Source organism: Patella vulgata, chromosome 4 (assembly GCF_932274485.2).
Source record: "Patella vulgata chromosome 4, xgPatVulg1.2, whole genome shotgun sequence".
NCBI lineage: Eukaryota > Metazoa > Mollusca > Gastropoda > Patellidae > Patella > Patella vulgata.
The window spans coordinates 81,599,563-81,624,829 of NC_065882.2; the positions used below are offsets into that span (position 1 = coordinate 81,599,563).

The following is a 25,267-nucleotide window of genomic DNA, read 5'->3' on the forward strand; positions in this document are numbered from 1 at the left end:
GTTTAACGTCCACTCGACACAAACTATGTCATTTCGGGACTAACATATGGTTCAATTTTATTTCAATAATTCGCTTGCGCGTAGGGCTTTTTAGCAGTGGGAGGAAACCGGGGGACCCGGAGAAAACCCACGAGGTTGGATAGGCAACCCTACTCCTTGTCACGTACAACTGGGGATTCGAAACCACGCCAGTCGACTCAATGACAGACTTTATGATACAGCGCGCGCACGCTAACCATTCAGCCCCCCCCCCCCCGAGCACAGAAGTATAAGGAAAGAAAAAGCCTCGAGCTGGTACACCCAAATTGTTTTTCTTGATATAGCGATGCGAAACAATTTTCTTAAAACAGTAGTTAAATTTTAATTTTCCAAATAATCGGTCCACCTAAAATCCCGAAACCCGGACCACCCACCCACCGTTTCGACAGTTCAGATTAGTTGGGTAATCCTAGGAGAAATTAGCTCTAAATAACAGTTTTCGTTTTTATAGTAGTGAAGGTATTTAAAAAAAAAATGGCAATAAAAAAGAGGTGAAGCGCCACCACTCGCCACACTATTACCGCCCCTGTGGGTAGGCATAGTGTATACTTAATATGTGACAGACATCGATCGCGCTTCCCGAATTTATTGTATGGTAAAAAAAAAAGAAAAAATAATTTTCATGCGATAAAATGGAGTTGTCTCCCCTATACCTCCAAATAATCTCTGATCCGCATTCCTGTAGTCAATCCACTTTATTTACATTTGTCCGGAAGATATTATTAGTATCAAAAAAAGATAGTGAATCACTGATGTCACAAAATCACAAGTTTTCTTCTGACTATTTGTAATTATAAGACGAATATTGAAGATTGACCACTGATTTATTCTCACGGAGTAAAGAAAGAAACCAGAAATGTTCAAAAGTCCGTTTGATAAAACGCTAGAAAAAGCGACAAGCCAGTTATTATTGGAGCCAGACTGGGATTCCATCCTTCAAATATGTGATAGTATACGACAAAAGGATGTCACAGCCAAGATCGCCCTGGCTAGCATCAAGAAGAAAATATCGGTTGACAACCCTCACGTCGCCATGTACGCACTTCAAGTCTTGGAGTCAGTTGTCAAGAACTGTGGAAACAGTGTCCATGAAGAGATAGCGACGAAAGAATACATGGAGTTTCTCAAAGATCAAGCCAAGGCACGGAATGATCCAGTTAAAGGAAAGATATTGGAGTTGGTACAGGCATGGTCTCATGCGTTCCGTAACGAACCAAATTATAAAGTTGTTCAAGACACCTTTCATTTGATGAAAATGGAGGGATTTAAGTTTCCTGTTTTAAAAGAAGCAGATGCCATGTTTGTGGCCGAAAGAGCACCCGAGTGGAAAGATTCGGATGTTTGTACACGATGCAGAGTTCAATTTAGCGTGGTACAGAGAAAACACCACTGTCGTGCTTGTGGGGAAATCTACTGTCACAAATGCTCATCGAAGACATCGATCATCCCCAAATATGGTATTGAACGTGAAGTACGGGTCTGCGATTCCTGCTTTGAAAAAATAAATAAACCCACCGCTGGTGGAAAGGCGACAACAGAAGATGGTCTGCCACAAGAATATTTAGCTAGTCCTCTCTCAAAACAAGTCCAGACACCGCCTGCAAAATCGGAACAAGAAATTCAAGAAGAAGAAGAGCTACAATTGGCTCTGGCCTTGTCAAAAAGTGAGCACGAGACAAGCGAAAAAGAAAGAAACCGAATGAAGACTAATTATTCTAGTATCAGTAAGAACGAACGATCCTCCTCGCCACAGAGCAAGTCATCTAATTATTCTCAGAGTTCAAACGCCAATGTACCAATGGTTGATACGGCTGACATGGATCCTGAACTCGCGAGATACCTTAATCGTAATTACTGGGTTCAGCGATCAGAAGAGACGAAAGCTCCGACAACTACACCATCAGCCCCTGTGGTCACGTCAGAGTCTATCTCAACATCGGTACGTCAAAGTGAAGTAAATGTTAGTAGCCCACCAGTGGTTTATCAAAATGGCGAAACTGACACGGACCAGAGTCAGTTCCTTCATGCTCTCAGTACAAGTATCCAGATCTTCATTAACAGAATGCAGAGTAATTCAATCCGAGGTCGAAGCATTGCTAATGATTCGTCCGTGCAATCGTTGTTTAATGTCATCAGCAACATGAATCCACAGTTGATGAATTACATGCAGGAACAAGAAGAATTGAGGAGTTTTTACGAAGGTCTTCAAGACAAGTTGGCCCAGCTGCGCGACGCCCGTGAAGCTCTCGATTCCCTGAGAGACGAACATCAGGAAAAGAAGAGGAGAGAAGCTGAGGAATTAGAAAGGCAGAGACAGATTCAGATGGCGCAGAAATTAGAAATTATGCGACAGAAGAAACACGAGTATCTAGAAATGCAGAGACAAATGGCATTGCAGAGATTACAGGAACAGGAGCGAGAGATGCAGATGAGGTTCGAGCAACAGCGACAGTTGACACAGATTCGTCAATATCAATCATACGGATATCCTCAACAGATGTACCAGGGAGGACCGGGACAACCACAGGGCATGCCCCAACAAATGTACGCACCAGGACAAGGTCAGCCCCAACCTCTTCCAGAACATATTCAAGGTGGTCCAGGTTATACGTTTAGTCCAAATGGATCCCAAGAAGGATCACCGGTTCATCAAACGGGGGTTTATCAACAACAACAGCAACATCCAAACATGCCTCCCCAGAATCTTCCACCGGAGAGTATGCAGAACACGCAAGCTCCAGGAATGTATGGTCATCCCCAAAATATGTATCAACCTCAGATGATGCAACAGATTCCTCCTGGTGGTCCAGGACTCCAGCACCAGCAGCCTCCACCAGGCAGTCATTATCCCTTACAAACTGATGGCGGACCAAATCAACATCATATGCCGCCTGGTTATAGTGGACAGATGAATCCAGATCCTAACATGTCGGCACCACAGGGATACGTGGGTCACCCACAAAATGTAGATCCAAGTTCTTTTTCGATGCAAAAAATGTCAGAAGCGTTACCCCAGCAACCTGGTCAACAGCCGATGTATCAAAATCCACCACCCCAGCAACACGCGGGAGGAATGATGAATCATCCAGGGCAGTATTCGGTCCCTCCTGGAGCTCCTCACCAACAGATGAATGCACCCCCTCAACAGCAAAATGCACCTCAAGGTTACCAGCAAGCACCCCAACAACCACCTCCACAAACTCAACAAGAAGCTTCACTTATATGTTTTGATTGATTACAAAGTCAATAATAATATATATAATTAAAGATGCATTATGTAAGAGCTAAATCTGTCCATTGCAGATCTTTCTTTTGGCCTGACAGATTATATAAATTATTATTTAGACATTTATTCACATGAAAAGCCGGTAATTAATTACCTAGACCATCGGATGGTTTTGATTTTGAACAGGTTGAAACCCAATCATCATTAAATAATTTGATTTCAAAATGGATAGTCGAGACTTTGTTTGTTATTGTTACAACTGTAGCAATTGAAAATCGAGAATGAAGAAATCAGACTTAAATTTTAACATATTCCTTTTTCATTATCTATAGTTAAAGTATTTTAGGGAGAACTGTCTCTCCTCTTTATATAAATCTTACATAATGCACCTTTAAGCTTTTTTGCTTAACTCAGTAGAAGTCACTTTATACCATCAGTTTAATTTTTAAGATAATTTTTTCTATTTTGAACTCCCAAATCATATTAAATAAATTATATAATATTAAGACCACTGTCTATTCATCATTGGTATTGTTCAGATAGTATTTTCTAATATTTCAGGGGTTAATCCATGCGGAAATCTACTTGTATTTGTTATTTAAAGATACATTATGTAAGATTTGGATAAAGAGCTAGCCATTCTTGCTATAATAGTTTGAAAATAGATAATGTAAAATGAATACATGTAATTTGAAAATTTCATTCAAATTACTCTATTGCGAGTGAAGATATTAGCCTTTGAACGTTTGACAAGATGAGTGCACTAATTGCAACCACCGTACTGGTTGTTCGAAGCTATCTCTCGCTCCTCCATTTTTAGATTAAATCAAAATATGACTGAACCGTTCTGATCTGTTTAATATCGGAGATGTCCGACGGCGAAGAGAGTTGATTATGATCTTGTCATGTTAATGAATGTCTAATCAATAGTATGTTTAAGATTTAATTAAGAAATGAAACCCAATATGGATTCAATCGGTTTATAAAGAAGTCAATCAAAAGATTTTGCTCCACCATTATAGGTGGCACTGTGAATATCGCTCGCAGTCAATACCAAATCTTGGAAAATTTTCATTTCCTCTTGTCTTTGTAAATACTGAATGGAAGTCGACCATTTTTGTACTGATATCAGTGATTGTTATCCATAAAACTGTGTCGTGTTATATTATGTTCAATCGCTAAATGCCATTTAAAGATTATATCCCTTTACATTAACTAGTTTTTAACTATTATAGTGAGAACTGTCAGCTCTTTATCTAATCTCCCATAATGTATCTTTAATATTTTTACCCTTTGGGATGGGGAGGGGGTCGAATGGTTAGCACGTGCGCACTGTATCATACGGTCTATCATTGAGTCAACTGGCATGGTTTCGATTCCTCGGTTGTACGTGACAAAGAGTAGGGTCGCCTGTCCACCCTTGTGGGTTTTCTCCAGGTCCTCCGGTTTCCTCCCACTTCTAAAGACCCCTACGTGCAAGCGAATTATTGAAAATAAATTGAGCCATGTGTTTGTCCCGAAATGACCTAGTTTGTGTTAAGTGGAGTGGACGTTAAACCTCATTTCTCTCTCTCTCCCTTTGGAATAATTTTCAAAGAAAACCTGATATTTAGCCATGTGTTTCAGACAAGAGGCCATAAATTGTATTGTTTATTAGTAACTTGTTGTTGATTAAAGCTATCAGTTTTGTGAAATTTTATTGTTTACATTAGAATAATGTATTCCCTGCTATTGTTAAGGTATTATTATTGTATGTGACTAGACAAATTTATCTTTTAAATGGAATCATAGCTTATAAATATACTGTCTAGCTGGTCAATTTGGAATGGGAGTGCTTCTAGTAATTACGAAAATTCTGAGAAGTGTCAAATTATTATGACAATTCTACAAAATATTGAGTTTAAAAGTGAAGGTGATATTTAGAATTTATGTTACATTATGGAAATAGTAAATTAACCAATGGGAATTTTGTTACTATTTATTCCTTCATAATATTGTAAACTGTGTATAATGGTTAGATCTAATTGATAAGGCCAACTTCAAGTTTGGTCAAAGTCACAACATGTAAACAGGGCTAGCTCTAATCTCAACCCTAACTCTAACCCTGGACCTAGCCCCATTGCTTACCCTAACCCTAATCTACAATCTCGGCAAAAATCAAGTGCCCTAACCTTTTTTTTTACATCTCTGCGACCTTTACGAAAATTGAGCTGGCCTTAACAAATAGATTTAGCCATGTATAATTGACTGTATCAGTATCTTACTGGATGTATTTAAGCCTGGTTAATCTGATGTATAATTGACACTAGGTCTACCAGTATCTTACTGTATGTATTTTAAAACTTGTTAATCTGACGTATTAAAATTATTTATAACATTATTGTATCGTAAATTAGTTTGCTTACTATTAAACAATAAATTAATGCTAGGTGGAAATTCTGGCAGACAAGTTGCTAACTCAGTATTATCCACAGTCTTCAACATTGCAAATACAACTTATTGGTCAATTTAAATCAACATTGATGTTGTTATCTTACCGTGAAAAGATGGGCTTCTGATATCCAATATTAAGACAAAATGAAAATTTTAAAATTGGCACACAAATCGTGTGCCAGAATGCTTTCAAGCGCCATTTATAGTGAAGCAACTCGATGAACAAGGCTAAACATATCCCACAGGAGAAAACTGCCGATATCGACTGGAATAACCAGACTGACATTCAATTTGATTAGAAATTACAGTAAAACCAGAAACGATTGAATGTAATTCAGTTTATATTCATTCATATTGCATTATTATATGTTTTGCGACCAATTTTTATCCATTTCTAGCTGCCAAAGAATAGTGATTGATCTCCTTTAATTCTCAGAAGAAATGATGGGGAGAGGAATTCTGGGAAGATATTAATGCTAGGGAGAAATTAATGCTTATCAAAAATTGAAGTCGGTCGATCGATGCACAGTTGTCCAAGGAACAAGCATGCTAACCATGGGGGGGCCATGGTTGCTAAGTTATTTACATGCAGGCTCGCTAGTCTGGAGGTCGCGAGTTCACTCCCGGTGTTAGCTGACAAAGTTCATTGGGATTTTCCAGCTTGATTTTCCCTTGTCTGTTGTATAGAATGGAGGGCCTGACAAGGACAGCTGTCTAGTCATTCGGATGGGACAACAAAAAAACAAGGTCCCCTGTACACATTGGGGTGCACGTAAAAAATCCCTTTATTCGATATAAGAATAAGCCGTAGCGTGTAGGTGATGAGGAGTAGGGTCGACTGTCCAACCTTGTGGGTTTTCTCCGTGTCCTCCAGTTTCCTTCCACTGCAAGCGAATTATTAAAATAAAATTGAACCATATGTTAGTCCTGTGATGACCTAGTTTGTGTCAATTGGAGGTTAAACCTCTCTCTCTCTCTCTCTGTACAAAGGTACAGTATGAGTATGTTTTGTTGGTGGGGTGTGGGGTCAAGCTGCAGGGCGTAGGGCTAACGACAAGAACATTGGATGGATAGAAATACCTAGGACAACCTGTGCACATCAAATAAAAACCTTGGCAGTTGGATTTCAAAGAAGAGTAGGTCGAAACACACCCTCTAATCCCTGGGTCCATTCACTGGATTTTCAGATAGTCAAATTATCTGCCCTTGATCGTAGGTTAATTCTATAAACCAATCAAAAAACAGTTTACATACCAGTCTTAGCTTCACTGATTAGGTTCAATACAATAAACTTAGTTGCAATAAAATGCGCGTTACTTCCCTTTGCCCACTCGATTGGTCAATAAAAATAGCACAATCATCAAGGGCAGATAATTTGAATATGTGTCTCCCCAGTCAATGGACCCACGGGTTAGTGGAATAGAGCAGAATGATATCACTTGGGATACCAAGGATGACTCAAACACTGCTCTCTGATGAAATTTCGCTCCTGCTCCTCCTCCCCCCCCACCCCCTCATTAACACTGAAGTAAAAACGGACATTATATAGACTCTATATGGGGCAGAGATAGCCCAATGAAAAAGGTTTTGCTTTGCAATTTTCTCCAAAAACATTTCAAACATTTTGACCAAAAATTATCCTAGTGAGTTGAAACATATTTTGTCTTTCATGGTTGTTTTATTTTTATATGAAATTTATCTGCATCATTATCCATAATAACCAAAGTTTGTGATTAATCTTGGAGACTAATGGGAGATAACCGATGTTTTTATTATTTCAATTTTCATTGATATAAGAAATTAGTCGCTTGAATCATTAAAAAGAAAAAAAAGTTAATGTAGTCTTTCCTTTCCAGACTTAATTTGCGAAATTACTTCATTTTAGAGCCATATAGCGAATTATTAATTTAATTACAAGAAACAATCGTTAAATGTAAGTACACGAATATTGTTATCAATGAACCTTTTTTTTTTTTTTTTAGATAGATAAGTTTTATAAAATCGCCAAAATAATTAAATACTGGGCATTCACGACTACAGTTTTCTGCGGGATAAGGTTGTCAAGGTAAACAACTTCCTTTGACAGATAAGGCTAGTGAAAATCATTTCGTTCATCGGGTTGTTTCAATCGACAGGATAATTATAACCAATAAAAGAAAGTTTTCATCATGAGTGTACGGACATACAACCCGTCTGTTCGAGTCGGTAATTGGAATGAAGATATTCAGCTCGAGGAGGTAACAATTTTTCTGAAAAAGTCCAGTTAATAATTTGACATTTTTGATTCGCTGTTTTTTAAGATCCAGAATAGGCCTAGTACGGAATTCTTTTGTGTGTGCATCAAAATTTTTCAATTTGAGTAATTTTGCCCAACCCTCTGATTATCAAGGAAGCGTGATTTAGTTTCTAGCTTCAAATACAACAATATTCAATTAATTAGCCTCACTTCAAATAAATCGGGTTGATTTGATGACAGTTGATGAGACGTTTGTGTGTGATTTTGTTTGACAAGCTCTATGTCTATTGTTATTAAAGTTACAATTTCATATTTTTAAGTTATATTTTTAAAATGTATTAAAATAAAGCCCTAAAAAAGATGGTATCTATAAACAGTCCTACCTTGTTAAAGAATAATCCTATTAATCCTATAATTCACTATGGCCAGTTGAGAAATTGTCAAAAATATCATTTTCAACTTCAAATTCAAATGTTTGAAGATAGCTATTCCATGGTGGGGATAGGAAAACAAGGGAGGTCGTTGGGAGGTAATTGTGTTATTATTTCCGGTGTGAAGATTTTTAAGTGTGAGAAAGAATCAAAGATAACCTATGATCGTATAATAGTGAGTTGACAGCCTGTTGAATTGAGCAAGAGGCATATCATAGAAATAATTATGTTTTGACTTTCTTAGAAAATATGAAATTGTAACTTTAATTATTTAATAACCTATGTCTATTAATCATAATGTTTTGCTCTTTCAAAAACTGAAATGATTATGGTGACAAAAGAAACTATTAACCTGTTTATGTTGATAAATTATAAGTTGAAGGGGAAAATTGTATGCAAACTGTCCAAATTGAACGGCAGCATTTACACCTGCTTCTTAGTCCATTCTGATTTTAAAATGTTCATTGTGTCTTTAAAAATATAGGACATTAGGATCTCATATTTTCATGGCAAGATAAGATCAAAAATTGATTGAATTAGACCAATCTTGAAAAATCTAATTTGTGTGTTTAATTTTGAATATTGTGGAAAAAAAAATGGGGTTCCATACTTTTCGAATTCCCAGTTTTATTTATCTACCGGGAATAGTAATATAATAAGCTTATACATGTTTTATTTATCAATATAAGCTTATATATATTTTATTAAACTACAGGTAATAGTAATATAAGCTTATATATATTTTATTTTTAGGATAGTTTGAAAGATTTTTTAGATAAAAGAGAGAAGGGTGAATTACTGATACAGAAAAACGGTAATTTAGCTGGTGTAGCATTACAGAAGGTAATTTATTCTTGTATTTTGATGATTATTTCCAACATATAAATATTGTGTAGTCTGAAATACTAATAGTGTCAGAAATCCCAATTAAAGATGCATCATGGGAGATTAGATAAAGAGCTGGCAGTTCTCACTATAATAGTTAAAAACTAAGCATAAACGTCACTGTCCAGGCAAAATTGTGGGGGTTGGATGGCCGAATGATCAGCACATGCACGCATTGAGTCAACTGGCGTGGTTTCGATTCCCCGGTAGTACATGACAATGAGTATAGGGTCGTCTGTCCAGCCTCATGCGTTTTCTGAATCCACCGGTTTCCTCTCACTGCTAAAAACCCCTACGCGCAAGCGAATTATTGAAATGAAAGTAAACCATATGTTAGTCCCGAAATGACCTAGTTTGTGTCAAGTGGAAGTTAAACCTCATTTCTCTCTCTGTCACAGGGCAAAATTTCCTTCATTAGCCCGGTTGGAGCTGAAAAGTAGGGACATTAAATCCCTTTTCATTTGTTCAGCTGGAAAGTCTTTTGTTTCAAATCTAAAATGTCTACCATTATAAATCTCATTTGTTACTGAGACATTACTTTATTTCAGAAACAACTGAGTATTTCTCAAGATGGTTATGTTCACTATGGCCACATGGTCATGTTATGTTGTAAAGGTGCTGCCGATAGAACAAAATATTTTACTGGAGTCGACCCCCGTGATGATTGTTCCCTGGCCCTCAATTTAACAGATCCCATGCAACTAACACAAGATAAATTTGCCGACATATGTGGAGTGTCAGGTTGCGTATCAATGGAGCCAGTTTTAAGAAATGTTTTCTGTGTTAAAAGGTAATTTCATTATTACTTATAATTAAAAAAAAACCTTAAATAAAATCAATCTGATTAAAACACTGTTTCTTATTGAGACTATGATTCTATGGATATGTAAAACACACCCTTCTGATTACATGGATAGGTAATACACACTCTCCTGATTCTATGTAATACACACACCCCTGATTCTATGTAATACACACCCTCCTGATTCTATGTAATACACACCCTCCTGATTCTATGGATGATTCTGTAAATATTTTTGTGTTGTAGTATTGAAGGATGTAATGATGGAGATGTTTTAAGATATGGTCAGCCATTTTATTTATCAACTTTACCAGAAGCTGGAAATGTAAGACGATGCAATATCTATATCTTATTTCTTAATAGATTTCCTTATATGGATTCAAGTGAATGAGTTTTATTAGACATATTATGTATTATAGTGGTCATGTATATGTATAATATTTTAGGGTGTTCAATCCGGGTGTTGGTAGATAAAGTTCCTCATGTCCCCCCCCCCCACCCCCGCCCTTGCCAGTGGTGCAGGAGGGAAGGCCGGTAAGGGACAACGTACAGTCGTTCAGTTTAGATGAAAGACAGAGGTCCTGTGTATACATCGGCGTGCAAGTAAAAGGCACCTTGGCAATTTGAAATAATTGTAGGCTATAGGGCCGCTGTCAGAGAAAAATATCCCTTGCATGGCGTATGCCCGTCTTCATTAGCCCAGTCGGTGAAGAACAGTAGAACGTTAAACTCCATTTCATTACACAGTTATCTACTTATGTTAAGATTCGATTCCCCGGTTGTACGTGACAAGGCATAGGTTTGCCTGTCCAACCTTGCTGATTTTCTCCGGGTCCTCTGGATTCATCCCACTGCGCAAGCGAATTATTGAAATAAAATTGAACCATATGTTAGTCCCGTAATGACCTAGGTTGTGTCGATTGGACATTCCCCCCCCCCCCCTCTCTCTCTCTCTCTCTCTCTCTCTCTCTCTACTCTCAATATGTCAACTAATGATATTTTTTGTTATTTAACAGTTATTGTTACACAGTGATCAGCTTACGTTTATGAAATGTACGAAGAAATCTCGTCATCAGCTTGTATCGTTAGTTAGTGAAGCATCGTTTTTAACTCAGTGGATGATTTTACATAAAGATCCCAGATTACGCATGGAGTTTGAAGGGGCACCTGTTCCGGTAAGTTACATCACTTAGTAGTAGCTCGATCTGTTTCAGTCCTAGTTTGAAGGGGCACCTGTTCCGGTAAGTTATATCACTTAGTAGTAGCTCAATCTGTTTCACAGACGGAATGCCAAATATTTAATAACCAGGTTAATATTTATCAAGAAAATAACAGGCTAAATGAATAATTGTTAACTTGAAGAAATAAGGACCAAAACAAGTTTCATCGAAATCAGATAAAAATTGTGACCTCTAGAGTGTTCACAAGCTAAAGACATAATTTTTTGTACAATCAGGGGCCATAACCTGTAAAGTTACGGTCTGATACATGCCAACATTGAAAGCAACCAAGATCTTTCGGAGATAAACCTATATTTCAAGTTTTGTCAAAATTGTAGGTAGCACCTGAATCGCAATACGTATCGTATTGAGTTAACTGCCGTGGTTTTGAATCCCTGGTTGTTCATGACAAGGAGTATGATCACCTGTCCAACCTCTGGGTCCCCCGTTTTCCCCCCACTGCTAAAGATCCCTACGCACAAGTGAAGACACTGGCTCGCTAGTCTGGAGGTCGGATGTTGGATCCCTGTATTGGCCGAGAAAGTTCAGTGATTTCCCCTTGTCAGTGATGCAGAACGGGGGGCCTGACAAGGACAGCTGTCTAGTCTTTCGGATGGTACGAAAAACCAAGGTCCTGTGTACACTTTGGCGTGCACGCAAAAGATCGCTTGACAGTTGGATTTTGATATAAGAGTAGGCCTTAGTGCCGCTGTCTGGGCAAAATTTCCCTCATAGCACACTGTATGGCGTATGCCCATCTTCATTAGCCCAGTTCGGAGCAGAACAGTAGGAAGTTAAACCCCATTTCATTTCATTTCATTATTGTAATTTGAATATATTCTGTTGATATAGGCTAATGAACCAGTAATTGTTACTCACTGTAAAACCAATCAGAATTTATCTGTAGAGGAAGCCTTCCGTGTTAGGTAAGTAGTGGCCGAATCGTTTAAAGCAAGCATGTTAGATCATAAGGTCTGTCATTAAATCAAGTGGCGTGGTTTTGACTCCCATGCAGCATGTAGGTGACAAGGACTCGAACCTCCTGTTTTTTTTCTTGTTCCTCTTTGTTTTTCTCCCACTGCTAAAAGATCCTTACGCACAAGCAAATTATTAACATAAAATTGAACCATATGTTAGTCTCGAAATGACCTAGTTTGTAGTTTTGCAGGACGAAGGGCCTGACAAGGAACAGTGGTTGTTCGGAAGGGACAAAATATTGTACAAGGAGTAGGGTCGCCTGCCTATCCTCATGGTTTTTCTCTGGGTCCTTCAGTTTTCTCTGGGTCCTTCAGTTTTCTCTGGGTCCTCTAGTTTCCTCCCATTGTTACAATCTTTGTTTATTACAAATGGAACCCAAAACCATAACGATTCCCTGCATGTAAGTAGGTGACAAGGAGTAGGCTCGTCTGTCCAACCTCATGGGTTTTCTTCGGGTTCTTCGGTTTCCACCCACAGCTAAAGACCCTTACCTTCACGCGAATTATTGACATAAAATTGAACCACATGTTAGTCCTGGAATGACCTAGTTTGTGTAGAATGGATGTTAAACTCCATCTCTCTCTCTCTCTCTCTATCATAATGAATTAATTTCAGTTTGTTTGTAAATATTTCAGAACCCCCCTAGGACGTGAGTACGAGATATCCTCTCATACTAGTCTCAATTCTCATAAAGCTGAAGAAGACTTCAATATCTGGACCATTACCATGGGTGTTCCTGGTGACAGTATGATGACATCACTATCACAGAACACCAACCAATCAGCAATGTCATCAGAATTCAAAAGCCAATCAATTCCCTTGTCATCTGCAACAACACCATCCACAGCCAATCAAAACACAGCAGAGCAGCCTACAACAACAGAAAATTAAAAAAATATATATAACTACCAAAAGTAAAATATGAAAACAGATTTTTAAATATTATTTATTTTTTAACAACATGGATACCTGTAAAAACCAAATCAGCATTAAATATCCAAGATATAAGAAGATTAATAGATTTTACCTGTTATTTTTTATTTTTTATTTTGTGTGTGACTACGGCCCTACAGTCAAACATTGATAGACAGGGTGATGAATACCCATATTCCACATTGAATTAGTCCCTGGATAAGCATGGAATACACCCTGGATACGCATGGAATACTTCCTGGATAACCATGGAATAATGATTCTTAAATATACATTATACAAGAGCTAAATCTGTCTATTGTAGGTCTTTCTTTAGGCATGAAATGTGTTCTAAATTATTAATTAGACATTAATTAACTTATCCAGACCATAATCATCTCTCGATTCTAACTTATGTGTTAGATTTTTACTGGATTTGAATCCGATCCGCTGCTCAACGCTCATTGATGATTTAATTCAAAAATGGATAATTGAGACTATTTTTTTTTTTATCGTACTGACTTTAGTAATGATCATCAAGGCTAGACCTAAAATTCAATCCCTAATATCTCGGTTCAGAGTGGAGCAATTTCAGCATATTCCCTTTGCATTATCTAGTTGTTAACTATTATAGTGAGAACTGCCAGCTCTTTATCTAATCTCCCATAATGTATCTTTAACATCATTGCTTGATAAATACTAGATAAGCCTTGTTGAAAGGTAATTGTATTCTATAGAATTGTCACCTGTATATTTCGGATTCAGTTGAAAGAATTTAGATAAGATCTGGTCAGTGTTTGAAAATATTTAACTCACACCCTCACCTGTAATTACCTTTGATATTTTTATTACCGTATGATTTGATTTTATATAAAAATACTATTTTTACAACAAGTGAATGTGTGATTAGGGAAGATATTTATAAATTATAATTATGTACCGGTATGGTTATTTTGTTTTGTGTTATATTTTTGTTTTTCTGTAGGATTTTTTGTATATATATACATGTAACTATTTATCATATAAACTCATAAATAATGTTCTCTTGTAATGAAATGGGGGGTGGGGGGGACTTTGCATTATAAGGTCTGTCACTGAGTCAAGTAGGGGGGTTGGATGGCTGAATGGTTAGCATGTGTGCGCTGTATCATAAAGTCTGTCATTGAGTCAACTGGCGTGGTTTCGAATCCCCGGTTGTACGTGACAAGGAGTAGGGTCGCCTGTCCAACCTCGTGGGTTTTCTCTGGGTCCTCCGGTTTCCTCCCACTAGTGAATTATGGAAATAAAATTGAACCATATGTTTGTCCCGAAATGACCTAGTTTGTGTCGAGTGGACGTTAAACCCCATTTCTCTCTTAGTCATGTGGTGTGGTTTCAATTCCCCGCTGGTACCTGACAAGGAGTGTAGGGTCGCCTGTCCAACCTCGTGTTTTTTCCCCAGGTCCTTAGGTTTCCTCCAACTACTAAAGACCCACACAGGCAAGTGAATTATTGAAATAAAATTGAACCATAATAACCTAGTTTGTGGCAAGTGGACGTTAAACCCCATAAATTCTCCCTCCTTCTTGCACGCTTGTTCGCGCTTTCACCTGTGAGGTACCTTTGCGTCCAGATCCAACTCCTTTGCATTTACAAACTTCTATCTTGATCTTGGAAAGGGTAGTATTCCTCTGAAGAATAAAGCCCGGCCCATACCGCTACGACTACACACAACCCGACAGGACTCAGCGTCTTGGGTAGTTGTAAAAAAAAATCGGGTCGCATCTTTACTTCCCTTGCCTCTGACGGTACCAGTCCACACCAGCCCAACTCTCACAGATTATGCGTCGTGAGTTACGCCACTTCCTTGTAGCGTCTCTCTTCTGTCCAAAAATCTGCCATCTTGAATTTTGCCGGGAAAACAAGGAGCACATGACCTGCACAGTCACATGACTAAATGCTAATCTCTGGCTAAACAACAGTAAGACAATTGATCGTGTCGTGTGAGTGTCCACACAAACACGATGGGTTACGACTGCATCCAACTGCATCCGACTACGACTTAACTTGCTCAGTCCGGTCGACGGGCCACGACGCGACAGAAATCGATTGAATCGTGATCGTGAGACTGTCCACACTGCACTGATTATCTGAGACAAGACGTTGCGTTGGGTAGAGTCTGGGCAAGTCGTGGCGGTGTGGGCCGGACTTTAGACTTTTTAAAGATTACCTAAATTTCCCCTGGAAAGGCACCCCTGCTCACCAATCTGACTAAAATACAGATCTATATTTCATTTCATTTTTTTATACTTTCGATTGCCTACACTTCATGAAGATCTGACCAGTTGTACCAGGAGGTCGCGTTACAGGGGTCATAAGAGCAGCTTTTGGGCATATTCTAGAGGTTTAACCACAGTTCCATGTAAAGCACGCCAAGAACTCACCGTAACACAGACCAATTCATTGGTTTATTCCTCACATCAACTAGAACATGGGTTATATTAAACAACTCTTCCAGATCCTAGTGTTGTGAAGACAAGTAAAAGGAAATTTTGAACTATAAAAAAACGAAATCAAATAGGATCCTTGTTTTAATAAGATTGCTCTGCTCAGGGTAAGTAGCTTTATTTGAACAAATCTGAATAGAAAACCCCCTAGTAACAGATCTAGACCTATCAAATTTGACTGAAATCCATAAAGCGTTAACAAAATTATTACAGAAGTGACGACATAAGTCCTATACAGGTCACAATTCTATGGAATACAATGACTGCTTATTACTGAGCTACGTTTCGACTAGTCTTCTCTAGCCATTATCAAGAATTGCTTGGTCATGACTAGAGAAGCCTAGTGGAAACTTTCTCAGTAATAAGCAGTAATTGTATTCCATAGAATTGTGACCTGTATATTCCAGTTGAATTACTAAATGCCATGAAAACAATTTATCAGACATGATGACCGCAACTACAATTTGTGAACACATTCCTGTTTGTGTGAAATCCAGATTGTTGCTTTTTAAAATTATTTGACCGCAGATAGATCCCAACATAGAATCGAAAGGATACATGTTTGGAGAAGAACACCTATATTCTGCCTTTAGTGGCAGTGTGAAATAACGAATAACGATTCAACTTCACACTGCCTATTTTAGTGTAGTTTAGGGATTTTCCAGAGTGGTTCCCCCTTGTAGTGGTGAAGGACGGAGGACCTAGCAAGGACAATGTCAAGTTATTCAGATTGTTACAATAAACAAGGCCCCGCGTGCATGTAAAGATCCCTTTATAGTTGGAGTTCAAAATAAGATTAGGTGATAGCACCGCTGTCGGACCAAAATGTCTGTCGGACCAAAGTGTCTCTCATAGCAAGGTATGGGATTCACGGTGGGTGAGACACTAGCCCAGAGTTCGCGTGTTCAATCCCTGCATTGGCCGAGAAAGTACATTGGAATTTTCCGACGTGGTTTCCCCTTTGTCAGTGGAGTAGGACGGAGGGCCTGGCAAGGACAGCTGTCTAGTAGTTGGGATGTGATGAAAAATCGAGGTCCCATGTATACATTGGCGTGCACGTAAAAGATCCCTTGGCAGTTGGAATTCGATATAAATTGAGGCCATAGTGCCGGGGAATCGAAACCACCCAGTTGACTCAGTGACAGACCTTATGATACAGCGTGCACGTGCTTACCATTCGGCCATCCGCCCCCACCCATCAGTGCAGAAAAGTAGGACGTTAAACCCCATTTCATTTCATTTCGGGTGGTTGGATGGCCGAATGGTTAGCACGTGCGCGCTGTATCATAAGGCCTGTCATTGAGTCAACTGGCGTGGTTTCGAATCCCTGGTTGTACGTGACAAGGAGTAGTGTTGCCTGTCCAACCTCATGGGTTTTCTCCGGGTCCTCCGGTTTCCTCCCACTGCTAAAGACCCCTACACGCAAGCGAATTATTGAAATAAAATTAAACCATATGTTAGTCCCGAAATGACTTAGTTTGTGTCGAGTGGACGTTAAACCCCATTTCATTTCATTTCGCGTTAACATAGAAAAAACACAACAAAATAGAGAGATTTTTTTTAGAAAACAAAAATATCTATTTCATAATACTTGGAAAAAAAAAACATTTTACAGTTGGTTCTAGGAAGTTGATAAAATATATCTACATTTCAACTATTATCAAAATATGTATAATATATTAGACATTATATATGATGTGCTTCATAAACACCGAGTTAATAAACAGTTAATATATTTATATTAGCCTACATGTACATATAAAACAATTTACATATACAACACTCCACCAAACTTCACAGATTGTGATAGTCATATTTCTCCTTCATGACTTGTTAGGGTTGAAGAACGGCGAGATTGACAAGGGCAGTGTCTAGTCTTTCGGGTGGCACGAAAAAAAAAAACAAAACGGGTCCTCTGCACTAAAAGAATCCTTGACAGTTTGGATTTGACAAGAGAGAAGGCGGTAGTAGGCCTACGGCTCTCCGGGCAAACTGACACTTATAGCACACTGCGTGGCGTCTGCCCGCCCGCCCGCCCGTCCGTCCGTCCGTCTTCATTAGCCCAACCAATACAGACAAGGAGAACTTAAGCCCCATTTCTTTTCATTTCGATAGTCATATACGCCCAGTTTCTTTAAAATATACAATACAACCACAGAATGTAAAATGAAAAATATAAACATAATAAAATTTGACATTCTGGAATGTAAAAAGAGGAATCTAGATTCAGACATGGCCCGATAGTAGGATGGAAAGTTGTCTAAATACTCATCAAACAAAACAACATTTATTCTGGTATATTGGTCCTTGAACTCGATATTGATATCAGGCCCTTGGTGAGGGCATACATAGCTCATGTTGGGCCTTTAAACATACATTATGCAAGAGTCAAATCTGCTTATTGCAGGCCATTCTTTAGGCCTGAAATGTTATATAACCTATTAATTAGACATTTATTAACATAAAAAGAACCATAATCAACTTTCGATGTCATCTTATGTGTCGGATTGGAATCCGATCTGCTGCTCAACGCTCATTGATGATTAAATCAAAAACTGGATAATCGAGACTATGCTTTTTTTTTTTATCTATCTTCCTTAGTAATGATAACCAATCTGATTAACACAGATCGTATTTCGTTTCGTTTTTTATAGTTCAAAATTTCGTTTTCCTTGTCTTTACTAGTGTAGGCCATCGAAAGTATAAAAAAACGAAACGAAATATAGATCTATATTTTAATCAGATTGAATCAAACTTATACAATAATTAGTAAATTAGTTCAATGAAAATAATATTGTTTTGATGTCAGGTTAAGAACCTGACGTCATGATCACACGACGACAAATCGTATAATTATAATATATTCTGAATATATTTACATATAATTAAAATAGACATACAATAAAATAAAAACCAAGCACAATAATTCATAGTGAATAATCATAATACAAAATAAATCCACAAATATTCCCTGCGGTTTCTTAAAATTTCATATCATCTTAACATATACAACTTTGTAGGATAATAATAGGCCTATTGCTGGAATGTAGGCCTACACTATAGTAAGTGTGTGAAATAGCTTTATTTAACGTCCGCTTCTACCGAGGTGATATCCAACAACACCCTTTATATTTAGGCCTACACTACATCAAGATATAACAACATCTTTAAGAAGTTTATTTTCAACGAACGAACGTGATCCGAATTTACTACCAACAGTGGCAACTTGGCTCAGAATAAATTAATTTGAATGAAATTTTAATATATTAATTTTGAATTATCTATTTTGGAACTTTTATAACAGGAACAACCAGCTCTTTATCTAAATCTTACATAATGTATCTTTAACTTAGCCTTAAAAATACCAAATACGGTATCCTGTGTATTCGACAAGAATGATTTAAATCAATGAGGAGACTAAAGATAAACTTCAAAGAGAAGGCAGCATTGATTTAAATCAATGAGGAGACTAAAGATAAACTTCAAAGAGAAGGCAGCATTGATATCAAGACGTAGTTAGATCTAGAGTGTTGGAGAGGTTATTTCAGTGGAAGCGGAGGTTAAATAAAGCTATTTTACACAGATACAGCTAACTCTGAGCAATTATAACGACTGTTAAACATACATTATGCAAGGTCTTTCTTTAGGCCTGAAATGTTTTCTAAATTATTAATTAGACAATTAAATTATCCAGACCATAATCAACTCTCGATGGCTTCACATCGCTAGAATGCGATGTTTATTGGATTAGGTTCCGATTTGCTGTTCGTCTTCCATTCATAATTTAATTATGAAATGGATAATCGAGACTATATTTTTTATCCTACCGACTTTAGTAATGATGATCGAGGCTAGGCCGAAAATTCAATCGATAAATTCTCGGTTCAGAGTGGATCAATTTGACTGAAATTTTCAGCAAATTGCCTTTACATTATCTAGTTTTTGACTATCATAGTGAGAAGTGCCAGCTCTTTATCTAATCTCCCATAATATATCTTTAATGTATGCATAAAGCCATATATTATCATAAATCCACCACTTCCTTAAATAATAATAAACCAAAGTGGAAATAAATCAAACCATTTAAATGGTCAATAAATTCTCATCAAATTAAAATTAAATTACAATCTTTTTAAATAAAAATTGACAAAACTCTTCATTAAAAACAGTAGTTTTCAATTTATCCGATTAAAATACAGACCTATATTTCGTTTCGTTTTTTAATACTTTCTCCGGCCTACACTACATAAAGACCAATCTGTTTCACAGAGAATTAGTCTCGTATAATATCTCTGTCATAGATGACTGCCTTAACACGTGCTGTCACAGCACGCGGTGTGAATCATTGGCTGAATGGCGCGTGCATTGTTTACATAAGACATAACTGCTTCGGAGAGAATGCTGCATTTTAGTCATTTTAATACCCATTTACACTAAATTGGAAATAATTTTTAACTACAAATACGTCAAACGCCTTTATTTATTTTTCCAATATATACAAAAAATGTTTTAGAATTTAATTTGTCGCAGGAAAAAAGTTAATATTTCTAGCTCATTAAGCCGCATCAATGTCATCCTTATCAGTGATTGTCGCGGCCAAGCAAATATTCACTGCGGATCAGTGTGCATAAAGACAAGTAAAACGAAATTTTGAACTTTATAAAAATGAAACGAAAAAGGGTCTGTGTTTTAATCGGATTGAATTTCAATAAGAATAAAGTTAAACCGTTTGGATTTTAGAATATAATTCTATCTACGAATCTTGATTATTACTCCCCACAGTGTCTTCTTGACCTCGGCAGGATTGACGAGTACATTGAAAGACCCGAAATTTGGACACGTCCATTGCAGGGTATTATCAAACTCTTTAGGTTATTCAATCCAGCACACAGAGCGAGATTTACACATGTCCTCTGAATATCTTTATGTTAAAGGGAAAGTCTGACATACATAACTTCTTCACCTTAAAGGGGAACGCCTATAAACATATCACAACATTGAAAGACGTTAGGTTGAAGTATTAGAAGATGTTGTGCGTAGTTGAGCCTACGATTCCCTAGACATTTTACAATGTTCTTTTATGTACACGTATCGTATAAAATGGGTTATGTACACATGGGGGTGGGGGGATAACTCTGGATATATAAAAACATTATGACGTGGAATGGCTGTTATCAATACCGTGTACATCTATTTCTAACTTGGCCGGATCTGACATTGTCTCTTGACGGGCTATATTATACAGAGGGTTGCTGAAACCCCCATTTGCGTCCCCGTTTGTTTCCGCAGGAGATTTTGCGAAATGAGCGTATCCATTACCGCCTATTGTGACCTCTGCGTTTTCTGCCATATACGCCGAACTATCTCCCAGGGGATCGACCGGTTCATTAAGGTTCATATCAAACATTTGGTTACTCATCGAAATACTTCCATCATGGGTCTGTTCTATGATGTCATCATGGAACCGTTCATGTTGAATATTATGTTTAGGGTGATATCTACATCTGTACATGACCACGCCGATCACTACCACCACTATTACAAGGAGCAAAACCAAAGGTACCGCAATTGCCACCGCTAGGGTAGATGACGACGATGACGACGCCGCAGCTGGATCTGGGTTACCGGCGGGTGGCGGAACGACTGACGTCACTTCCTGGGTAACTGTCGTGGGTAGAGTTGTTGATGTTAGTGGCTTCGTTGAAGTGACCGGAGGTTGAACTGGTGGTGTTGTCGGTGGTGACTTTGTTGTAGTGACGGACGTTGTGGTTTGTGGTCGTGGTGTGGTTGTTGGTGTCGGGGTTGATGGTGGTGTAGTTGATGGTAGTGTTGTAGTGGACGGACGAACCGTTGTAGGCGGCGCCGGCTTTGTAACCACTGAAATATGACACATAGATACGTTAATACATTCGGTAATAAATATAATAAACAAAAAACAGCCAAACAACAAAATATCCCCATAAAGAACAAAAAAAACCCCGACGAAATGCCAACGAAATGAAATGAAATGGAGTTTAACGACCTACTATTCTGCTCATACTGGGCTAAAGAAGACGGGGAACAATCCCAATGAACTTTCTGGACCAACACCAGGATCGAAAACCTGGATCGAACATCGGACCTCCAGGTTAGCGCCCCAAGATCTTACTGAGCCACCGCGACCCCATGACATACGCGATTAATTCATTATAGACATATTGCCATAACTATTGACAGAACATAGCCTAGGACCGGTCACTAGCGCCCACTATGACGTAATATATTATGATCTTTGACATCTAAAATGGGATAAACGTCTATTTCCCTGACATGGGTTCATTTTCCAGCACGACAACGTGTACGAGGGACCACCATCGTGCAACACTGACAAGAGGGAAATTACGCTGCTAATTTCTGGGGCGAGGTCTTGGCCAACACCCGGAGCCTCACGGTTATTGACCCAGCTCCTTACTCACTAAGTCACCGTGGCTCCTCTTTGACATCTATGACAAGTACTGTTGATATGATGAGTGAAGCACACTTATTCTAAGAAGCCTTATAGGCCGTTGCTTTATAATTAGACATCTATAGGAAGTATTGTTGACATGATGAGCCAATCAAACTTCCGCCAAGAAGCCTTATAGGCCGTTTCTTTATAATTAGATATCTAAAAAGGACGTAAATTAAGGTCGGTTGTAGGGACAGGCCTTAATAAATGTTATCATATGCCATGTTTTCATTAAGATAAACTAAGGCGTGACGCAAGGGGACATCAACAAAGGTTTTCTCGGACGCATCGATGAATTTTATATGACTTCCCCCCCCCCAAAAAAAATTAGGGAGGTTGGATGGCTAAATGGTTAGCGTGCGCGCGCTGTATCATAAAGTCTGTCATTGAGTCGACTGGCGTGGTTAAGATTCCCCGGTTGTACTAGACAAGGAGTAAGGTCGCCTGTCCAACCTCGTGGGTTTTCTCCGGGTCCTCCGGTTTCCTCCCACAGCAAAAGACCCCTACGCGCAAACGAATTATTGAAATAAAATTAAACCATATGTTAGTCCTGAAATGACCTAGTTTGTGTCGAGTGGATGTTAAACCCCATTTCTCTCTCTCTTTCTCCCAAAAAAAATTAAAGACTTACTGGAACATATTACTACAGCATCTTCAGTATGGTTACAGTTATGTGTTCCTATTCCTCTGTGTTGGCATTGGTTGAAATTAGTTTCATTTCCTATACAGTTGACATTATCCAACCAGATAGGTCCACTAGTTGCTGCATATCCCTTTCCTTTAAAGACAACCCCCGAGTTCCAGCCCAGCTGGGTACATACTACAGTAGCATCGTTGTCATCCCAATAATCATCACACACAGTTCCCCATCTTCCATCACTATCAACTAATATCTCAACACGTCCTGTGCTATTATCACTACCTCCTGCTAGACGAATCTTGGTAAACGCTACAACAAAAATAAAATATCAAATGCATTTATTTGTGAATGTATTTCTGAGACGTTATACAAAGAACCCATTTGGGAGTTGTTAAACCTGCCAGTTGGGGAGTCATGACATATGCCCATTGAAGACCTGTACCATGCCCCAACCATGCCCCAAAAGTTATAGGGAACATGATGAAACGAAAACAAAAAAAACCCACATAAGCTTGTGGTTCTTTCAGTCAACTGATATTTGAAATGAGCAAAGGGGAACTGGGTTTAATATCCACTGAACCAAACTTGTTCATATCAGGACTAATATGGGTGCTTTAAACGTGTGAGTGCGCCGGGAATCCATAGAAAACCTACAAGATTTAGTTGGGAACAATCGGATTCAAGGCGCGAAACGACCACATAGATGATCTGTCAGACCAACCCCCTTCCCTGACCAATCACAATCTGATTAAAATACAGATCTATATTTCCTTTTGTTTTTTATAATTTCGATGGCCTACACTACTTGAAGATCTTACGAACGGCTTCTGACCCTTTGAGTCCAGACATTGATTAATCAATCAGCGTTGACATTTCTAGTGGTTTACCCACAGTTCCGTGCATCGCACGCCAAGAAGTCGCTATAACAGATGGCTCCATTGGCTAATCCCTCACGCCATCCAGAACACCTGTTATATAACAACCCTTCCACATCCTAGTGTAGTACAGACAAATAAAGCAAAATTTTGAACCATAAAAAACGAAACGAAATAGGATCCGTGTTTTAATTAGATTGCGACCAAGAACTACTGAAACAGGATGTTATTTTAATAAAATGGAATATAACTTACTAAGTTCTGAAGGATAGCATGTGGCATATAAGCTGAAACAGGGTGTTATTGTAATAGAGGGAGGGGAGGGTAATGGGGTTTAATGTCCACTCGACACAAAATGGGTCATCTCGGGACTAACATGATTTAATTTTATTTCAATAATTCGCTTCGCGTAGGCGTCTTTAGCAGTGGGAGGAAAACGGAGGACCCAGAGAAAACCCATGAGGTTGGACAGGCAACCCAATTATTTTAATAAAATAGAATATAACTTACTAAGTTTTTCTGTATAACACGTGGCATAAGCTGATTTGGTACACAGATAGGACAGGAGGGATGAATTAAATCCCGAATTTAAACACGTTAATAACGAGGATTCGTTACCAACACAGAATACACCATTTAACATTGGTCTCAGATTCGGTAAATTAGGAAGGATATCATATCTGGGTGTACCATCTTTATAGCCCATACGTCGACACAAGACCCTTGCATTGTTTGTATTCCAGGACCAGGAGCATACAGAACCCCATGTTCCATCATACCCGATTTCCACCCGACCGGAAGTCGTACTATCTCCATTCAATCGATACTGTACACCTGAAATAAATAGAAAGGTCAGCAGACGTTTTGAAATAAATAGAAAGGTCAGCGTTTAAACGTCTGGGGATGTCTGGGGATAGATGATCGTAGGTTGCGCCCTGACCGATGCGGATTAGGATAAAATAAGAGCTGATGATAAGACCAGCTCAATTTTTCGTCATAGGTCAGGAGATGTAAACAGGGCTAACGCTAACCCCAACCCTGGACCTAGCCCCAATGCTTACCCTAACACTAACCTACAATCTCGTCCACACTCACCATGCCCTTACCTTATTTACATCTCAACGACCTGGGCAGAAATTGAGCTGGCCTTAACAAATAGATTTAGCCATTAGTACCTGCAGAATAGGCGCCCTCTCATCCAAGGTGAGGAAAACACACAGTCAGATGAGACGAAAAACCGAAGTACTGGCCACACATTTAATATCCCCTGTCGAAATAAGAGTAGGATGTATCGCCGCTGCTCGGGCAAAATTCCCCCCATAGCACACTTTTTCGCGTATGCCCGTCTTCGCAAGCCTGATTGGTGCAGAAATGTAATAGACTAAAACATATTTCATTTGATTTTCATTTTGAACACCTAGAAATTGTGTAATCTTACGAGGACTGCTTAAAAAACTCTGTCCTCTGTCTTTTATGAAATAAAGAAATAAAACACCATCCTCCAAACAAGTCTTGAAAGAGTGGACTGCAAGGGAAGACAACTCTGTATTCAAGACTACTACTAGTGTGCGTACTGGATGTTTATGTGTTATTATAGTAGTGGTGGGTTTCGCGCGC

General features: G+C 38.5%; 3 protein-coding genes across 4 annotated transcripts in view; 2 read left to right on the forward strand and 1 right to left on the reverse strand.

Annotated features, from left to right (window-relative positions):
- Positions 1–754: 754 nt before the first annotated feature.
- LOC126817098 (hepatocyte growth factor-regulated tyrosine kinase substrate) lies at positions 755–5,645 on the forward strand. Its single transcript, XM_050543911.2, has one exon. It carries the CDS (start codon positions 896–898, stop codon positions 3,272–3,274), a length of 2,379 nt encoding a protein of 792 aa, XP_050399868.1. The 5' UTR covers positions 755–895; the 3' UTR covers positions 3,275–5,645.
- A 2,114-nt stretch (positions 5,646–7,759) lies between these two features.
- On the forward strand, positions 7,760–14,201 carry LOC126817117 (cilia- and flagella-associated protein 161). 2 transcript variants are annotated; one of them, XM_050543935.2, is made up of 7 exons: positions 7,760–7,935; positions 9,119–9,208; positions 9,799–10,040; positions 10,299–10,377; positions 11,069–11,227; positions 12,125–12,198; positions 12,886–14,201. In XM_050543935.2, the coding sequence occupies exons 1-7, from the start codon at positions 7,867–7,869 to the stop codon at positions 13,139–13,141; spliced, it is 969 nt and encodes a 322-aa protein (XP_050399892.1). In that variant the 5' UTR covers positions 7,760–7,866; the 3' UTR covers positions 13,142–14,201. The 2 variants fall into 2 exon arrangements, with proteins under 2 accessions (XP_050399892.1, XP_050399893.1); XM_050543936.2 differs by having other exon boundaries at positions 11,069–11,293; positions 12,886–12,949.
- Positions 14,202–19,095: 4,894 nt separating this feature from the next.
- Positions 19,096–25,267, reverse strand: part of LOC126817079 (deleted in malignant brain tumors 1 protein) — a 78,226-nt gene continuing 72,054 nt past the window's right edge. The window contains exons 32-34 of the mRNA XM_050543866.2: positions 24,161–24,484; positions 22,767–23,084; positions 19,096–21,525 (exon numbers count right to left, since the gene is read on the reverse strand). Coding sequence (XP_050399823.1) covers positions 20,801–21,525; positions 22,767–23,084; positions 24,161–24,484 — 1,367 coding nt within the window. The 3' untranslated portion in view covers positions 19,096–20,800. The remainder of the gene's footprint in view (positions 21,526–22,766; positions 23,085–24,160; positions 24,485–25,267) is intronic.

Coding starts and splice junctions, on each gene's coding strand:
- LOC126817098 (XM_050543911.2), top strand. CDS start 896: ATGTTCAAAAGTCCGTTTGATAAAACGCTAGAAAAAGCGACAAGCCAG.
- LOC126817117 (XM_050543935.2), top strand. CDS start 7,867: ATGAGTGTACGGACATACAACCCGTCTGTTCGAGTCGGTAATTGGAAT. Junction 10,041..10,298: donor AATGTTTTCTGTGTTAAAAG/GTAATTTCATTA, acceptor TTTGTGTTGTAG/TATTGAAGGATGTAATGATG. Junction 10,378..11,068: donor CTTTACCAGAAGCTGGAAAT/GTAAGACGATGC, acceptor GTTATTTAACAG/TTATTGTTACACAGTGATCA.